This window comes from Uloborus diversus, chromosome 10 (assembly GCF_026930045.1).
Source record: "Uloborus diversus isolate 005 chromosome 10, Udiv.v.3.1, whole genome shotgun sequence".
Lineage (NCBI taxonomy): Eukaryota > Metazoa > Arthropoda > Arachnida > Araneae > Uloboridae > Uloborus > Uloborus diversus.
Window position 1 is genome coordinate 106,165,731 of NC_072740.1, and position 17,433 is coordinate 106,183,163.

Sequence of the window (17,433 nt, forward strand, 5' to 3'; positions counted from 1 at the left end):
CTTCATCAAAAATCAACAATTTTGACGGGAAAGTTTAAAGGAGAAATGTTTGTGTTGCCACGTAATCCATTAATAGCGTCATAATTTTCAAACACATTTGAAAGGCTTCAATTTTTGATTCGTTTAGCTTTTGCAAAGACCATAAATAGATCTCAAAAACAAACAATGTCTTCTTTCGGTTTGGACTTGAAACATAAATATTTCACTCATGGGCAACCATATATCGCTTTCTCACAAATGGAAAGTTATCATACTTTTCGTATTAGAAAAAGACTGGTTAAGCAAGAACATTGTGCACTTTTTAGTGATTAGACAGTTTTCAGTTTTCAAATAATAGAAACAATAGTTCGAAGTCAATGTTATCTACTTCGTTGAAAAAATTTAACTTTTATATGTTTTTAATTTAGTTCGTTTATTTTGTAAAGAAGTTATTTATTATAAACTATAGAGAGAGCAGAGGTGAATAAAATGCAGTGTAGAATCTAAAAGTGTATGGTGGTTTACGCTTAGTTTCTACATTCGGTTATTTTACAATCAGTTTCGATATTTACTATCACTTTCAAGTTATTTTTGCTTTTTTTTGGCCAAAATCATACTCACAAAATTTACTAAGCGTAAGTATAGTGCTTTTCTATAGAAAATTTAGTTAGTACTTACTGAATTCAATAAGTTCTTTCTTCAGCCTGCACTGTAAAAAAAAAAAAAAAAAAAAAAAAAAAAAAAAAATCCGAAACGTTACTGAGTAAAAATTTTCGATTCTTGCTTGCAGTTCTGGCTAAGCTTTGGCTATGTTTGTACTACTGATTATAGAAGTTCCTTAATAAATCAGAAAGGTGCGAAGCTTTTTTTTTTTATCCCTTCCTAAGTTTACACTAAAGTTCCAGAAACACGACTAGCTCCAAACGGGAAGATCTTCGAATTTTTCAAGTGGCTTCCCAGATAATTTCAGGAAGGTTATTAACTTTTATCAGAAAACTTTCCGGGTTTTGGCATGACATGTTACTGGCAGAAATTGGCCACATCAGCTGCCCATAATTTTGCAGCAACATTTATGAATCGTTTTTACATTGAATCACGCCCATTATCAATCTCATATGTTTTAAAATCGGCTATACTATTTTAAGCTCTATTAAAAATATTTATTTGATTCTATGAAAATAATGAGTAAATGTTTATTTTAATCCAAATTTTTTGCCACAGCAACGCGTGGCTGGGTCAGCTAGTATATATATATATATATATATATATATATATATATATATAAAAATCTCGTGTCACGATGTTTGTTCGGGGTTAACTCCGAAACTACTCAACCGATTTTTCTCAAATTTCATATCTATGTGTCATTTGGTCCAACTTAAAAGATAGGATGGTTTTCATAATTTTTTATTGCACATTTCATATTAATTATCCAATAATAGTGTGAATGAATTGTTTAGTTCTAAAAATTCTTAAAAGATGGCGGTGTAAGTTAATTAATCGATATAACTCTAACATCGTATGACTTACTGCTAAAAACACCATGATAAAAAAACTCAGAAATGTTGTTCAGAATTTCCATATAACGTTTCGGGATATTACAGGTTATTATTCACTTCCTGAGAAAAACAACTATATTTTTCAAAACGTTTCCTTGAATTGCTACAAATTGCAGATTTCACACCGTTGTGAAAAATATTTTTCTCCACCAGTATCAAGATTAACTAAACGTATTTAATAGGTGTATCGGTTTCAGAGCGATTACGGTTCGTCCAGATTGACTCAACACCCAATGAGTGCGAAAAGATATCTGAATCACGAGGAGTTACATTCGAGCAACGTGCTTGAGAGTCTGTCTTCGCGTTGGCAATGCGTGCATTAATGCTTTGAGAGCTTTCTTAGAAAAGCAGGAAGTTTCCAGGCTATAATATTAAACCTGCGTTAGGCTGCTCTGAAGGGGCCAGAATCATAACTGCCTTTAACCAAGAAGACTACTGAATTCTTCAAAAATAGTCCAGGTTAATTTCGGGAAGGTTAATGAATTTAAACGGAAAACAATTATTTTCTTTATTTTGTTCCCCAAGAAATTTTTAATATCATTAATTCTTGCAAAGATACGTTCGCAACAGAAAATTGCAGTGACAGTTGCATCGTCAGGCATTGCTGCTACTTTTTTTAGATGGTAGACGAACAGCACATTCAGCTTTAAAGTTACCTATTAGATATTCATAACAAACTAAACGCAATGTGTAATATTGAAGAAAAAAAACGTGGAATGGCTGTAGTGTTGCAAGAGAGTAAAATTATAATTTGGGATAAGTGTACTATGACTCATGAGTAAAAGCATTCATTCGAAGCACATCATAGGATTGTGCAAGATTTGAACGGCAACGATAAACTTTTAGGCGAAATTGTCTGAACACTCTCTGGGGACTTCCGGCAGACATTACCGGTTATTCTGATGAAATCAACACATGTTTAAAACAATCGTTTTTATAGCCAACTTAAAAGATAGGATAATTTAATAATTTTTTATTGCAAATTAAATATTAATTATACACTAATAGTGTGAATTTATTGTTTAGTTCTAAAACATCTCATTTGTGGCGATGAGCATTCGAAGCACATCAGAGGATGCAAGATTTGAACGGCAACGATAAATTTTCAGTGAAATTGTCTGAATACTTATTGGGGACTTCCGGGAGACTTTACCAGTTATTCCGATGAAATCAACGCATGTTTGAAACAATCGTTTTTATAGCGTAATCTCAAGATAATGCGATTGGCCATGAACATGCGAGTATAAACGCAAAATAATCTAATCCCACAAGTATTTTCTAAGCAATCGCTGGGTATTGGAAACGGTGAAACTGAACTGTATCAAAATATACAGTACAACAAATAGCCAGACAATTTCTACACTGCCGTTGGGACGAAAAGTGAACTAATTAAGAGTCTATTCCCAGATAAATTTAATTTTTTTAAAATCATAATTGCCTCTGTAATCGCGCTGGTTGTGTTGCAGTTTTGTTTTCGGTAAACATTCCCGAACAGACAGCAATATTTGTGGATCGTCAATTGTTGACTGTCAAATACATATCCCGATGCATGTCGCAAACTGTATTTATTGGTCGCTAAAAGTCATTGGGAATAGACACTTTCTAATGCAGGTTCGACACAAGGAGAAACAGTATTCGTCAACTGTTTAAAACAATTTTGACGACATAATATCTAACACAATCTTCATTTCTAAGGAGAAACTATATAACTTTCACGTTTGAAGACGTATTTCATAAAGTTTAACAATTACACAAATATCCAAATCCAGATTTTACACCAGAGATGAATATGAAGCTTTAGTTTTAACTGAAGGTTTTTGCGTTTCAATTTCAAATTTGCCACTTAGATATTATGATATGCCGTCACTTGATAGTTGGGCGACCGACTTAGTTAACACTGATTTGCAACGTATAACAACAGAGCAATGACGCTGTCTTAGCTACAATTATTGGGAATAATGAGCCATTACTGTTGGCTGGAAAAAAAAGCTCCCATTGATGCTGAACAAGCCTATACAGTTGTCGATGAAAACAAAGCAGTAAACATTCCAACTGAATTTTTAAATTCCCTGGATACACCAGGAATGCGACTAAGGTTTCCGGTTGAAAATTCGCTCAACAATTTATTCTTTTTCGCGATTTAAAGCCACCTAAATTACGCAACGGTACACGTTTCTTCATCAAAAGTCAACAATTTTGACGGGAAAGTTTAAAGGAGAAATGTTTGTGTTGCCACGTAATCCATTAATAGCGTCATAATTTTCAAACACATTTGAAAGGCTTTAATTTTTGATTCGTTTAGCTTTTGCAAAGACCATAAATAGATTTCAAGAACAAACTATGTCTTCTTTCGGTTTGGACTTGAAACATAAATATTTATCTCATGAGCAACCATATATTGCCTACTCACAAGTGGAAAGTTATCATACTTTTCGTATTAGCAAAAGACATTAAACAAGAACATTGTGCACAACTTAGTGCTTAGACAGTTTTCAGTTTTCAAATAATAGAAACTATAGTTCGAAGTCAATGTTATCTACTTTATTTAAAAAATTTAATTTTTACATGTTTTTCATTTTGTTCGTGTATTTTGTAAAGAAGTTATTGATTACAAACTATAGAGAAAGCAGAGGTGAATAAAATGTAGTGTAGAATCTAGAAATGTATGGTGGTTTACGCTTAGTTTTTAAATTCGGTTATTTTACAATCAGTTTCGATATTTACTATCACTTTCAAGGTTTATTTATTTATTTATTTTTTGGCCGAAGTCATACTTACAAAATTTACTAAGCGTAAGTATAGTGCTTTTTCCATAGAAATTTTAGTTAGCAGAAAGTTTATTTTTATTCAACATCTTTGCCACAGCAACGCGTGGCTGGGTCATCTAGTATATATATATAATAAAAAAAAATCAGAAAAATAATTTTTCTAACAGAATAATATTTCTAAAAATAAATAAATTCTGAACCGTTCATTCATTTGAGTGCGTTCGTCATTAACTGGCTTGATTACAGAACAATACTGATTTGAGCATACAGAATTTTCCCAATGTTTACCACTTTCCTGCAAAAGGGTGTACACAGTAGGGGTATATATGGGGGTGGGGAGGCGGGGGTATATAGAATATAGTATGTGTACAATAGGGTGGGGCAAAAAAAAATGAAATCTTGTTTTGGAATACCCGCCAAAAGTGGCGTATTCGTAAGTACAATGCACATGTAACATACTATATCAAGTTTGAACAACTCCTTGGGGCATCTACCAAGGTCTGATTGTATCCAAAATTAGGAAGAAAAGGTTCTTTTTTTAAAAAAGAAAACACGGAATTTTTAATTTATCATTGTTTGATATGCATAAAATTTTGTTGCATGCTAATCAGTATCATTATCACTGCATGTGAATATTTTGATTACTCATCAAATATGAATTTTAATTCATTATATGATTGAATCCAAATATTTCTTTCTCGCACTTGCTATAAGTGGTATAAGGCGCCAAATAAATATGCCTTTCTTTTGAGCTCAGAGATTAACAAGAAAAATGGTTATTAGCCCCATCAATATAGCAGAAAGTCGTAGGTGGCTTGTCCGAAAGTTGGGTGGCAACTTTCGCCTCACTTCAAGAGGAAGCAGGGTCAAGCCCATTTGCTATTCAAAATTCATAATTAACGACCTATCAAAAAATGATTTTTTTTTTACAGTGTGCATTTATTTGTTTTGCGAAATTAAAAACAAAAATTTCACGCATCATGTTGTAAAATTCCGGGATTTTGTGAAATGGTCTGAGTGCTGTTGCCCCAAACGTTTCCACCGCATCTGCGGCGGCCATCTTTAGTGTTAACGTGGTCGAAGCTTCCAGAGAAGCGACTTCCTAGTAACTGATGAAGATACCGAAGGGTTGTCCTCATTTATGCGAGAAGAGCTAGCTCTCCCTTCGTTTTGGACCAGGATTGGCTGATGAACGTTCGTCTTTGTTTCTGGTTGGCGGAAACTACAACTCTCTTCATTCCGGTTGAGGATTGGCTGCTGGGCATCCGTCGCTGTTTCTGGTTAGCTAAAGGTATAAGGTTGGTTGGTTGATAAAGGTCTGGTTGGCTAAGCTCAGGATAATCCGTGTAAGTGCAGCATGCCAGAGTTTATTGATCTTAATTCCTTCTTTCTTTTTGTAAAAATTGTTGGGATGTTTGAAAATTTCGATCGCTTCTCTGTTTAATCTGGCGTAATAGTGGGAAGTCCTTGAAAGTATTTGACTTGAAAGTGAACTTCGGTATCTGCATCGATTGCTAGGAAGTCGCTTCCCTGGAAGCTTCGACCACATTAACACTGAAGATGGCCGTCGCAGATGCGGTCGAAACGTTTGGGTCAGCAACACTCAGACCACGGCCCAACAGCCCGGAATCTTACAACATGATTAACACCGGCCGTGAAAGCCTTCATTCTTACATTCAAAATTTTCACAGTTCCACTGACTGACCTTTTCCTACTTTGTTTTAGCGAAGGTCATTAATCAGTAATGACATTCGAATCCAATAATAAATCCTGTAATTCCTTGAGAGCGCCTCCGCAGGTGGTAGATAGGGGAATGCCTCCATCATATATCCTTTCAAGTGAAAGAAAAAAAAAACAAAATGCATCCCGCTGACCAACAAGTAGAAGCACAATCTCTGTGAGGCAATGGCAAACATTTTCGATTAATTGTGCCAAATGCAGTTGCAAAGTGCAAACTGTTTCAAAAACCTTTCAGGGAAACTTCTATTCCAGAACTCAACTGCCATAAGGATCTCTCATCCATAATAGCAAGATCAAAAAATAAAAGACTCCGCGCTGGCCATGTCAAAAGAACTCGCAAAATCCATTAAAAAGATTTTTAAAAACACTGTTAAAAAATTCCGAAACGTCACTGATTATTTTTGTGGAACGTCTTGGGATTTCAGGTTATTAAGGAGTACAATCAAGAATCAAGCATCTTTGCAAAAAAGATTCCTGATTTGCAACGAGTTGCACGAATACAGACTTTTAACGATAGTGTAAAGAAAAAAAAAAGCTACCGGCTTAAAGATTGATTGAACTTGTTTAAAAAGTATATCGGCCTTGGATAAATTACGGTTCGTCCAGGTTGATTAAGCTCCCAACTAGAGTGAATACGTCTCTGGATTACTGGGACTCTGGTTAACAAGATGCGTAGTTATCCCTTGCAATTCTGCCTTAGCTTCGACCACGGCTGCATTGATGTTCCTGGAGCTTTTTCAATAACTCAAGAAGGTTCTTAACAATTACAGTAAACGTACCGAACATTCCTTATGGTTCCAGAATGGCTACAATGAAGGAGATTTCCAAATTCTCCAGAAAGATTCAAGGATAATTTCAGGAAGGTTACTGATATTTAGCGAAAACGTTCCTTGTTTTTGCAAGATATGGTACTGATAGAAATTGGGCATATTACCTATCCATTATTTTCCAGGAACGTTCCTTGTTTTTGCAAGATATGGTAATGATAGAAATTGGGCATATTACCTATCCATTATTTTCCAGGAACGTTTCTGAATCATTTTCACAGTGAATATTTAGACCTTGTTGCACTTCCATCGACAAAAGAACAACAACAGAAAATTATTACAGCAATTCCAGCACAGAAAAAAACTACAAAGGAGGATTTTTCTGCAAATGAGCCATTAATATGAGGGTGGAGTGAAACGGAGAGAAAAATATTTTCTCCAACCACTAATGGGATATGGTTAAAAAGTTGCCGTTTATGTCTCTCAACGTTAAGGTCAAAATTTGGACACATTCAAACCATGTTTTCCGCTCTCTTTTTGGCGATACTGTAGAAAAAGGGAAGTAGCATTCGAGTGTAGTGAAAAAAATAAGACATTTTCGAAATGCGAGGGTCTGTAAAGTAGCCTTTTAATATCGATAAATTACCATTAAAATTTGTGCCGTCTGTAGGGGAAATCTTTGGGTTTCCCAAAGGAACTCAAAAGTGCGAAAATCTGACCTTTAATTCATTTATTGACCTTAAACTTACCTTTACCAAAAAAAAAAAAATGCTTCGATGTGTATTGTTTTTTATGTCATAACTATAAAATGAATTTCGCTGTAAAAAAATAATAATAAAAAATAAATTAATATATTAAATAAAAAAAATGCAAAACATCATGAATTTTGAATAGTGGAAAGGAATGACCCTCTACTTTTACTACTGCGGGGAAGTTACTGCCCTTTACCTGCAAACGGTAGCCTATTTCGTTAATGAGTGCTCACAAATCCGCCTCACATATGAAGCAGTGAGAAGCAAAAGGATGTAAGTGGATATTTAAAAGTTTTGAGTAAAACGCGTTTAAAACTAAGGTCCCAGGTTCCTTTGAAATTTTTTTCTAAATTATGCTGTATAGCAGCACCTAACAGAGCTACTAGTTCCATCTCCTGCCCCGAGACAAAGGAGAGGTTCATCTCTCCCAGTTGTACTGGTTATCTCCAAATACTAAATTTTGTCGCTTACATCTCTTTGCTTCTCACTGTCTCATGTATGTATATTTTAAAACGGTATGGGACCGTTAGGTTGTTTCTTTCAAGTGCACGATTAAAATTACTTTGTGATAAAATAAGAGACTCATCTAAATTCCAAATATCACTCTCTTTCAAGGTCGTTTTTCTGCAAGAACAAAGCATTTGAGGTCCAAAATGATAGGTTTATCGATACATTTAAACGAGGATAACTCAGAGATGAGTATCATACTCACTTTTTTTTACGAATAATTTCTTTATTACCACATTATTATGTACCTAAATTATGTTCCACAGGTAGTGCTTCATAATTTAGTTTAAAATTCCCAAGAAAATGTTTCTTGATATCAGTGTTATATAATAAATTAAAACTAATAATTGATGAATTGTTGAAATGTAGTAATAATAATAATGACAATTCGCTAACAGAAAAACTTTATGCAATGAAATAATGAAAAAAACTAACAATTTTGTATTTCATTCAAAAAAGTAAAATTTTTCCTTATTTTCGGAGAAAATTAAGCTTCGGTATGGGTTTCAAGGAATTATTCAGTAATTGATAATATTTTATACGTGTATTGTACTTATAAGTACGTCACTTTTTCGAGTTCTCCAAAACAAGATTTAAACTTTCGTTTTTTTCGCTCCACCCAAACGTACAGGCTAGTACTTACGAAAGTGCCGTTCTGTGTTTTGGTACTAGTAGGTAAAGTTTGGATTGTTTTAAAGATGCGAAAAAAAATTTATACGCATTTAAGTCACTACCGAAAGAGCCTTATTCTAAAACACAGCTCACTCTGATTGTGCAAAGCGAACACTAGAATTCTACAACAATTGAAGCTAAGGCCCCGCTATTGACTCAGTTTTAGTAATTTACTTAATTCAAGTTATAAATCATACTGGTAGTTTTAACGCTTGTTAGAAATAAGCTGGAGGTGAAGCAAAATAACGAATTTTCGAACCGCATGGGGATTTCATAGTAGTTGACTCTTAGTATAAATCGATTACCATCAAAATTGTTGGCCTCCCCCAAAACGGCTTAAAATTACCCCAAATGTGTAAAAATCGTCATTTTTTGATTTTTTAATAAAACTAAAAAAATAAAATTTTCAATACGCTTAGGGGTGTAAATATTAGCCCTTTAGGTAACATTACTCCAAAAATTTTCATTTCAATTGAATCATTTCATAAGGATCCAAGAAACCTTAATAACTGACTAAACACTGACAATTTCCACCCGGTTTCAACACAATATTATCACACGAAAAACATTAACTGCTTTCCGAAACATTGCTAGAGATTTTTTTTCAAGGCTTAAAAATACTCTTTGACAATTTCAGATCAGTGAAATTATTCGAAAACCGTAAAGGACAGTAAAAGTTATAAGCTCCGTAAAACAAGCTTTCTAAGGATGAGATAAAAAAAAAAGCGAGGGAAATAAAAGATGTGTACAATTTTGATTTATTAACCTTTAGAATGTTTGACATTTTGGATTTAAAAAGGAAAAAAAATGCATTCAAGTGTAATCTTTTTAAAATTCAAATTGCTTTTTCTTCCTTAATTTCCACGATGTTTGATACACGATAAGGCGAGTAAAATGCGCTTGGGTATTTTTAAGGGGTATTTTATTATTTTTAATGCATGAAATATTTATGTAGAGGAATGAATGTTTCCGATGACACATAATATATGTATAACAAACAGGCTCTGTGTCTTTTTCTAACTTGTAGTGAAAATATTACATTACATTTATTCTAAAAATTCAAACTTCTATCGTATCATAATCACGTGAGAAGTAATTCATTTGTTAAATAAGACCAATTGAGGCAGTGAGAAGCAAAGGGATGTAAGTGCCAAAATTAAAAATTTGGAGATAACCAGTGCGAATGGTAGGTGAAGCTATCCTGTGTCTTGGGGCAAGAGATGGTACTGGTAGCCCTGGTAGGTGCTTCTGTCTAGCATGATTTAGGAAAAAAAAATGAATGAAAGCTTGCCTAGGAAGTTATCTTTATATGCGTTTTACTCAAAACTTGAAAATTTCCACTTACATCCCTTTGCTTCTCACTGCCTCAATCGTCAATAAGGCTAAAAACACCAAAAAAATAACCTTTTGATAATTTTCAGCATAAAAGTCAATCAAAATTGTAATAATGTTGCTTAATAATGGGAATTTTTCGAAAATCCCTCCCCTTCTCTCGATCTTTTCCTCTCATCCTAGAACAATCAGTTAAAATTAAAAAAAAAAAAAAAAAAAAAAAGAATCATGCAAACAAGAAGTAGAAAATGAAATAAACCTTCTTCTTATATCAACCAAACTGGTGTTTAAGCTATAATTTAAACTTGTATGCAATGGATGCCACTTATACAGAGCGTTATTAATATAATTTTTGCTGCAGTATTTAACAAAATTATCGACAATTTATTTTATTCATGCCATCTAGTATTTCCGTCTTCTAAGAGTTTGAAACCAGGAACGAAATATGAAAAGCTTGTCTTGCACTTAGAAAACAGATTGAATTTCCCACAAAATGAGATAAAATGAAACAATATTTATTTGTTCATGACGAAAAGAAACTTTTCTACGGCTCATATCCAGACCTTTCATTTAGTTTATTTACAAAAGGTGGCGGGTTCAATTACCGCTCTCCGCCGGGATGTATTTTAATTCTCTTAAAGATGCAAATCGCTTATGTGCGTTTTACGTACGTAAGACGCTCGCTGTTCTCTGATATATGTGAAGTTGGTTAGCTTTTGGTTCAATAAATTTATGAGGGTAAGATGTCGAATGATTGAACAGTTTACCTTTAGTATGTTTGAGCCGCTTTATATTGCATACAGAAAAATGAGCTACAATTTTTTTTAGAAATACAGGTTTTCTCAGTTAAATGTTTTACAACTCCTAAGAGGAGTAGAATACATCCCAACGACTTGAAATCATATAGCAATGCGGTTTCGGAAACGCTTTCCCAACCCGAGAAATTTCATATAGGTTAGGAGTATTTCAGACTGTTCAGAGTTCCATGCGCCAAAGATGTGTATTGTGCATTGTAGCCGGTAGAAAAAAATATTGAACACTTACTTTTGGATCTAGTACCTTTTACTTTTTTAATTATTAAACATATTTTTCACTTACGGTCTTTTTTCTTAAAGGTGCCTCTGTGTTTCGGGATTTCACGGGTTTTCATCTATTCAAACGTAAATTCAAGTATCCTCGTTAAAAAGTTTCCTGAATTGCGACAAGTTGCATGAATGCAGACTGTTCATGGTCGTGAAAAATATTTTTAACTACCGGTTTTAAGATGGACTGAGCGATTTTAATAAGTATATCGGCATTCGGTTGGTTGGGGTTTGTCAAGACTGACTAAACTCTCAGTGAGAGCGAATAAGTCATTGGCAAGCTGCAGCTTTGCAAGGCAAGAATTGCAGCCAAGGGAGATTACCGGGTCTTACTTTGAATTCTGCCTTGGCCGTGATAATCATTGATAATTATGGCGCTTTCTTAGTGAGCCAGAAAGGTTCGAACTAATTATGTTAAATCTGCCTAATTTCCCCAGAAGATTCAAGACTGGTTTTAAACCTGGTAGATTTTTAAATTCTGCAGAAAGATTCAAGAACAATATCAGGAAGGTTACTGTTTTTTAGCGGAAAACGTTGGTGGTTTTAGCAAGATGTGTTTCTGGCAGAAATTGGGCACATCCACTACCCATCATTTTTCAGGAACGTTTCTGAATCGCTTTTACAGTGTACTGGTCCGTACGTCAAGGCCAGACTAGCGTAAGACACATTATCACTACCTTGAAGGAACGCATAAACACATTTGTCTGGTGCATACAAAGTTTGGAAGTCGCCTTCTCATAACACAAGTCATAATTATAAAGCATTAAAAAAAGAAATAGAATTACGCTGTTATGGCTCATCGCAGAATATGATTTCTCATACAATGCAGTAATGACCAGAAAAACACCATTTCTGGGTCTCTGTTAGTCTGGACCTAAAGCACAGAAATCTTTATTGATATGTAACTATTTTATTATGAACTTCAGCTTTAATAGTCTAGTAATTAATTATTTCGTTTATCTGCAGTTAAAGAGTAGCACTGTTTGATTTTGTTTCTTTATTATTAAATGGCATAGCGTGATGTAACTTAATGAAGTAAAACTAACTGACCCGTTTGAAGAATACGCGCATGAAGGAAGAATTATCTGATTGCAATGCATCTCGGGATACCAAAGATTAAAACAATGCGTAGTAAAGCAGCAAAATAAATTGAAACTTACGCATCTACTGTGTTAAATTATTTTTAAAAAATTGAACTGCGATTTACCGTGTTAAAATCACTGCTTTGTTTCCTGATTTTAACAACAGCAAAACTGTAGCTTAGAATCCTGCTACAGTGAAACCTGTGTAAGTTGACCACTTGCGGTGCAGTACTTTGGTGGTCAACTTAGACAGGTGGTCAACTTATAAAGGGAGTAATGTTTTATTTATTTATTTTATTTTATTTATTTTTTTTTTTTTTGTCATTTCTTGTACCATGTATTCATTTTTTGACTGATTGACTTACTCTTTCCGTTCAACTCACTTTCATTGTTTAACATTACTTTGAAACAATAATTTAAAATGTTATTTAAATATTTTTAGAGGTTATTTTCTCAGAATGACGTATAATGTGTCATGTAAATTTAAAATTCAGTAAATTGATCAAAAAAAAATCATTGTTTATAAAAAGTTATTTGATATTAATAGTTCCTAAAAATTCATAGCTAATCAAAAATAACAAATTTGACGCTTTTTTTTTTCTCTCATATACATTTGATACATTTATAACCATGATGATCTACTTTTCAACAAAATATTGAAGTTTGGCGCACTTATTAGACACTAGTTTTGAAAATTCCATATGTGTCAGCTAATTTTCTCTGGATTTCTCCCTTTTCAATTAATTTTCATACTTCATACTTTTTATCAATCTCAAGTTAAAATAACTTTCTTTTTGAAGCCCTTTTAGGTAAAACTATAGCACAAAGAGCAACAAGCTGGACTCTCATGGTTAAAAAGGCAATTGAAAATGTCTTATTTCTTAATCTCTTGCACCAGAAATACTGCAATGCAAGTAACTTTTACTCTAGCACAATTCCAGTGTTGCAACAAAATATTGCAACTGGAAAAAAATACTTTGTACTTTTCTATTGACACATGTTTTCATTGAACAAAGAGTACAAAAGGTAATCTCCCAGTTTGGAGAATAAAAGGGTTCTTAGTAGTTTTCCAATGTGGTTAAACTTACAAGGAGGTTTAGTTATGCTGCTGTTTTTTTTTTTTTTTTAGTTGGTAAAATGCTGGTCTCGCATCAAAAATATTTTTGGAAAGCTATAAAAAAATAATAATAAAATAAAATAATTTGCTAAATGAAGTTTTAAAAAATAAACCAAGTGGTTAACTTACAAAGGGTTTTTTACAATACTCCAAACCAAATTTGGGGTACATTAGTGGTCAAGATAGACAGGTGGTCAAGTTACAGAGGTTTTCCTTCATTATACAAGATAGGATTAATTCCGTTCCTGACAAAAGCGGTCAACATAGACAGGTGGTCAACTTACAAAGGTGGTCAACTTTACAGGTTTTACTGTATGAGTTTATTTTTTCATAATAATAGAAACTTGTATTAGAATTCTGCTGAGGAAAAAAACCTCATTTAAACGATATTTTACGGCCCGGATTTGAACTCATGCTCTTCTAATTACTAGCCCGGTGCTATTTCAAACCAAGTAAATGTGTCTGCGTTTTGGGATGCTATTAATTGAAGTTATGGGTAGTAAAAAACAGAAAAATCCCTATTTTTTGAATTTTTTTTTAATACCGTGTTTTTTTTTTTTTTTGGCATTAGCCGGCAAAATAAACTTTAAAATGAATGGTAAATCAAGGAATTTGATAGAAGAATAAGGAAGATATCACGTAACAAAAGAAAAACAGGCTATAGAAATAACACATAAGATTATTCAATAAAAATACCGTTAGTAGTTGAAATATTTAATACTATAAGCAGCTTAGTTATTCACTTAGCTGGTCTAAATTTTGGGAAGATAAGCTTAAAATTTAATACCTCAAAGTAGTTCTCATAGTAGACATTTTATCTACAGTCCACCAATATACTTTTTCTATATACGTTAGGCCTGGCTGATCTCTTCTGAACAACGCATCTCTCAATCTCGCTATTCCTCTTGGAAGACAATTGGTTATTCCATCTCCTTGCCAGATGTGACTAGTTATAGACAAGTCTTCATATACATTGCGAATGCTGTTTAATTCTTCGATGCCGGAAAAGTCGAAACCTGTAAAATAAACAGGAATTTGATTAGAAGAATATGTGCATTACATAATACAATTATTAGATGTATAATCTCGAAAATAAAGGCGACGATCTAGCCTTCATTTAATAGCTGCAAATATTTTTTTTTCTTCAATTAAGCAAAGTTTCTGAGAATTTGTTGCAAATTTTATGAGTCTTAATGATAACATTTTAAGACACAAAATAAAGCCTTTTTAGTGGGATAGTTGGTCAATCCTCAAAGTTGCACTTTAGTTTAGAAAAACACTATAGAATCAGCTGCTTTCTAAGGGCAGTGTGGGCTGAGGGCAGAAACATACATTGTGAGAAAATTTCGAAATGTCCTCAACTATTTTCGGGAACTGTTTCGGGATTTCAAGGGTTTCCACCAGTTTCTTATGAAAATTAAGTATTTTTGGTGCAAAAAAAAAAATTCCTGAATTGCATCCAGTAGCTGCACTAAAAAAATTCTGGAAACTTTGCGGTAAATATTACTGTAAAATTGAGTGTTTACAACACAGAAAAAATTGCATTATATTGCACCGAAAAAAAAAGCAAAAAACAATTGCAGTACCAATTGATACACCACGTGATTTACAGTGTAAAGCAGACAACAGCATTTTCCCATTCTCTCCATGTGTCCCAACTCATATGGTGGTCAGCATAGCCGCCTGCCAATCCGAAGGATGCGAATCTGGTGCTCTCAATTTGCGTTTTTAAACTCTTGTTTATTCTACTGTAAAATTTGACAGTAAATAGAATCTTATGGTTAAAGTTACTAGCAACATGGATGCCAGTGACTTTAACCGTAAAATTTCAGATTTTTTTTTTAACAGTAGAATTGAAAGCAAAGAAGGTGTTAGATATTTACTTACAATTCAGCATTAGGTTTGGAAATATATGATAAAATGCTTTATGAGCTTTCCTGGTAAATCAGAATGGTGCCAAGCTATAATCATAAGCATTAGTAAGTTTTCTTGGAAGACTCCTGGCATAGTCCAAAAGATTGATTGGTTTTTTTGGGAAGGTTTCTGAAATCCCCAGAAACAAATTACATTAATTTCAGGAAGTTTATAGACTTTTAGGGAAAAACTTTCTTGTTCTTGCCAGATATGGTACTGGCATACATTTAAACACATTTTCTGACCATTATTTTCTAGGAACGTTTCGGAATTCCAGTTATAGTTCAACTCGCACGATGTGGATTTATTTCCAGAGGAACTGTTGAATAATATGAGTGATCGAAGAGGAAGAATTATCCATAAGTACTGAATGAAATTCCGAAAAATTCCATTTAAGACTGATTTCTGTCCCTATGAGTTATAAAAAATGAGTCTGTGAATCTCATAGTGATTAGATGAAACAATTTATAACTTTTTTGATAGATTTTTGAAAAAAAACGGAGTATATTTAGTCCCATGTACAGATAGCAAAATATTTCATCCCTTCAATCCCTAATATATATAGTTCCCAGCTTCATCTGCTTAAATTTATTTACCGTGTACAAGTTAGTGAAAACGAGTTAATTATATTTTTAGAAAGCACTCTACAATTCATTTCCGTAGAACGCCTTATTTGTTTATCTGTGTAGAAATCCCGCGGGATACTTGTACATGATGATTTTTAAAACTCCTGGAAAGCAGTAGCTAATTCTCCACTACTCACATATTTGATTTCAAAGTGTTGGTTATAGATAGCTTTCTGCTACTCAGTTTTGGCAAGGATAAGCAAAGTGAGTCAGATGGAAAGTTTTGTAAGATTTTGAAAGTTTTGTTTGGTGACATATGAAACTCTGCTTTTTGAATCTTTATGATTTATTGCAAATGATGCTTTATACGATATATCCTCGTTAGAAAATGAACATTTAACCCATAGTTCTTTGCAGTTGTTGCTCGTTAGAGCGCATCCGATGTGATTGCAAATATAACAAGAATATCTTAGATCTTCAAAGCCCAGTGGCTTTGTGGTAGAGCTTTGCGCTTCCATACCGCAGAGCCGTGGTCGACTACCGGGTTGGACTCGGTCGACTCAGCCTTCTCCCTTCAGTGGGTCGATAAAATGAGTACCAAGCCTGCGTAGAAACAACATTGGGGGCTCCACGTTCGGTTAGCCACCTAACCGGAGCATCTGCCTTTGCACGCTGGAGCCCTTGGACATGAAAACTGATATTGACAAAGTTGTTAAGTTAGTATCTTAGAGATTACTAACTTAATCAGTAAAACTCAATTTCAAGTTTGACTAAGAAGTACTGAAAACTTTCGTTAGAGATGTCTCCTGAAAAACGTACCTATTTTATCATCGTAGAAAGATGCGTTTTCTACTTTTGCCATGGCTCGTCGAAAACTCCTAAGAAAGTCGATGTGACTGATTGATGGTATTGAAATTAAAATATATGCTCTGGCACCAGAAGTTCCTGAAAAGATAGTTTGGTTAATTTCGCATCATAATTCATATTTTAATACAACTCTTTCATTAGGAAATAAGAAGTCATGTTAAAGAATAAAGTAAATAAGCAGTAAGATTGCCTGTAAGTATCTTAATCAGAACAGCTGCAAGTAAATACCGAACAGCTTGTTGCGGCCTCCAAAGACTGCAGTTCCATCATTGTAAGGAATCATCCGTCTGGAATAACCATAACAGTGCTTGAGGTAGTTAACTTCTCATAGCACCTATGATCATCTTCACACCTTTATAGCTAACTTTAAATTTAGAACATCAACTATAGTTAACAACGATCTGTGATTTCGATTGTTTCCAAAATTACCTGTGAAATACGAGTAGTTTTCGAAAAAATTTCCTAAGCTTATTAACTGTAAGTGTTTTTATCTCTCGAGTATTAACGTACCAGCTCTTTGCATTAGCACATATTTCGCTCCGATTCCCAAATTGACAATCTGAAATAAGGGTAAGTTGACAAGTGAATGAACGCACTGCAACAAATAAAGAACTTGTAATTTGTTTTTAAAAAAAAAAGAAGTTTTCTTTGAAGAATTCGCAAAAGTAACTTCTTTCCATGCAATTCTAAAAAAAGGCAATAAAATGCTATAATTGTCCCCTGGTTAAA

General features: G+C 33.7%; 1 protein-coding gene across 2 annotated transcripts in view; it reads right to left on the reverse strand.

Moving 5' to 3' along the window:
- The window catches only part of LOC129231760 (dermonecrotic toxin StSicTox-betaIB1i-like), a 177,288-nt gene that overhangs the window by 12,494 nt on the left and 147,361 nt on the right, over positions 1–17,433 (reverse strand). For both annotated transcript variants that reach the window (XM_054866129.1, XM_054866128.1), the window contains 2 exons: positions 16,657–16,782; positions 14,145–14,373 (listed from right to left, as the gene is read on the reverse strand). In XM_054866129.1, the coding sequence (XP_054722104.1) occupies positions 14,145–14,373; positions 16,657–16,782 (355 nt within the window). The remainder of the gene's footprint in view (positions 1–14,144; positions 14,374–16,656; positions 16,783–17,433) is intronic.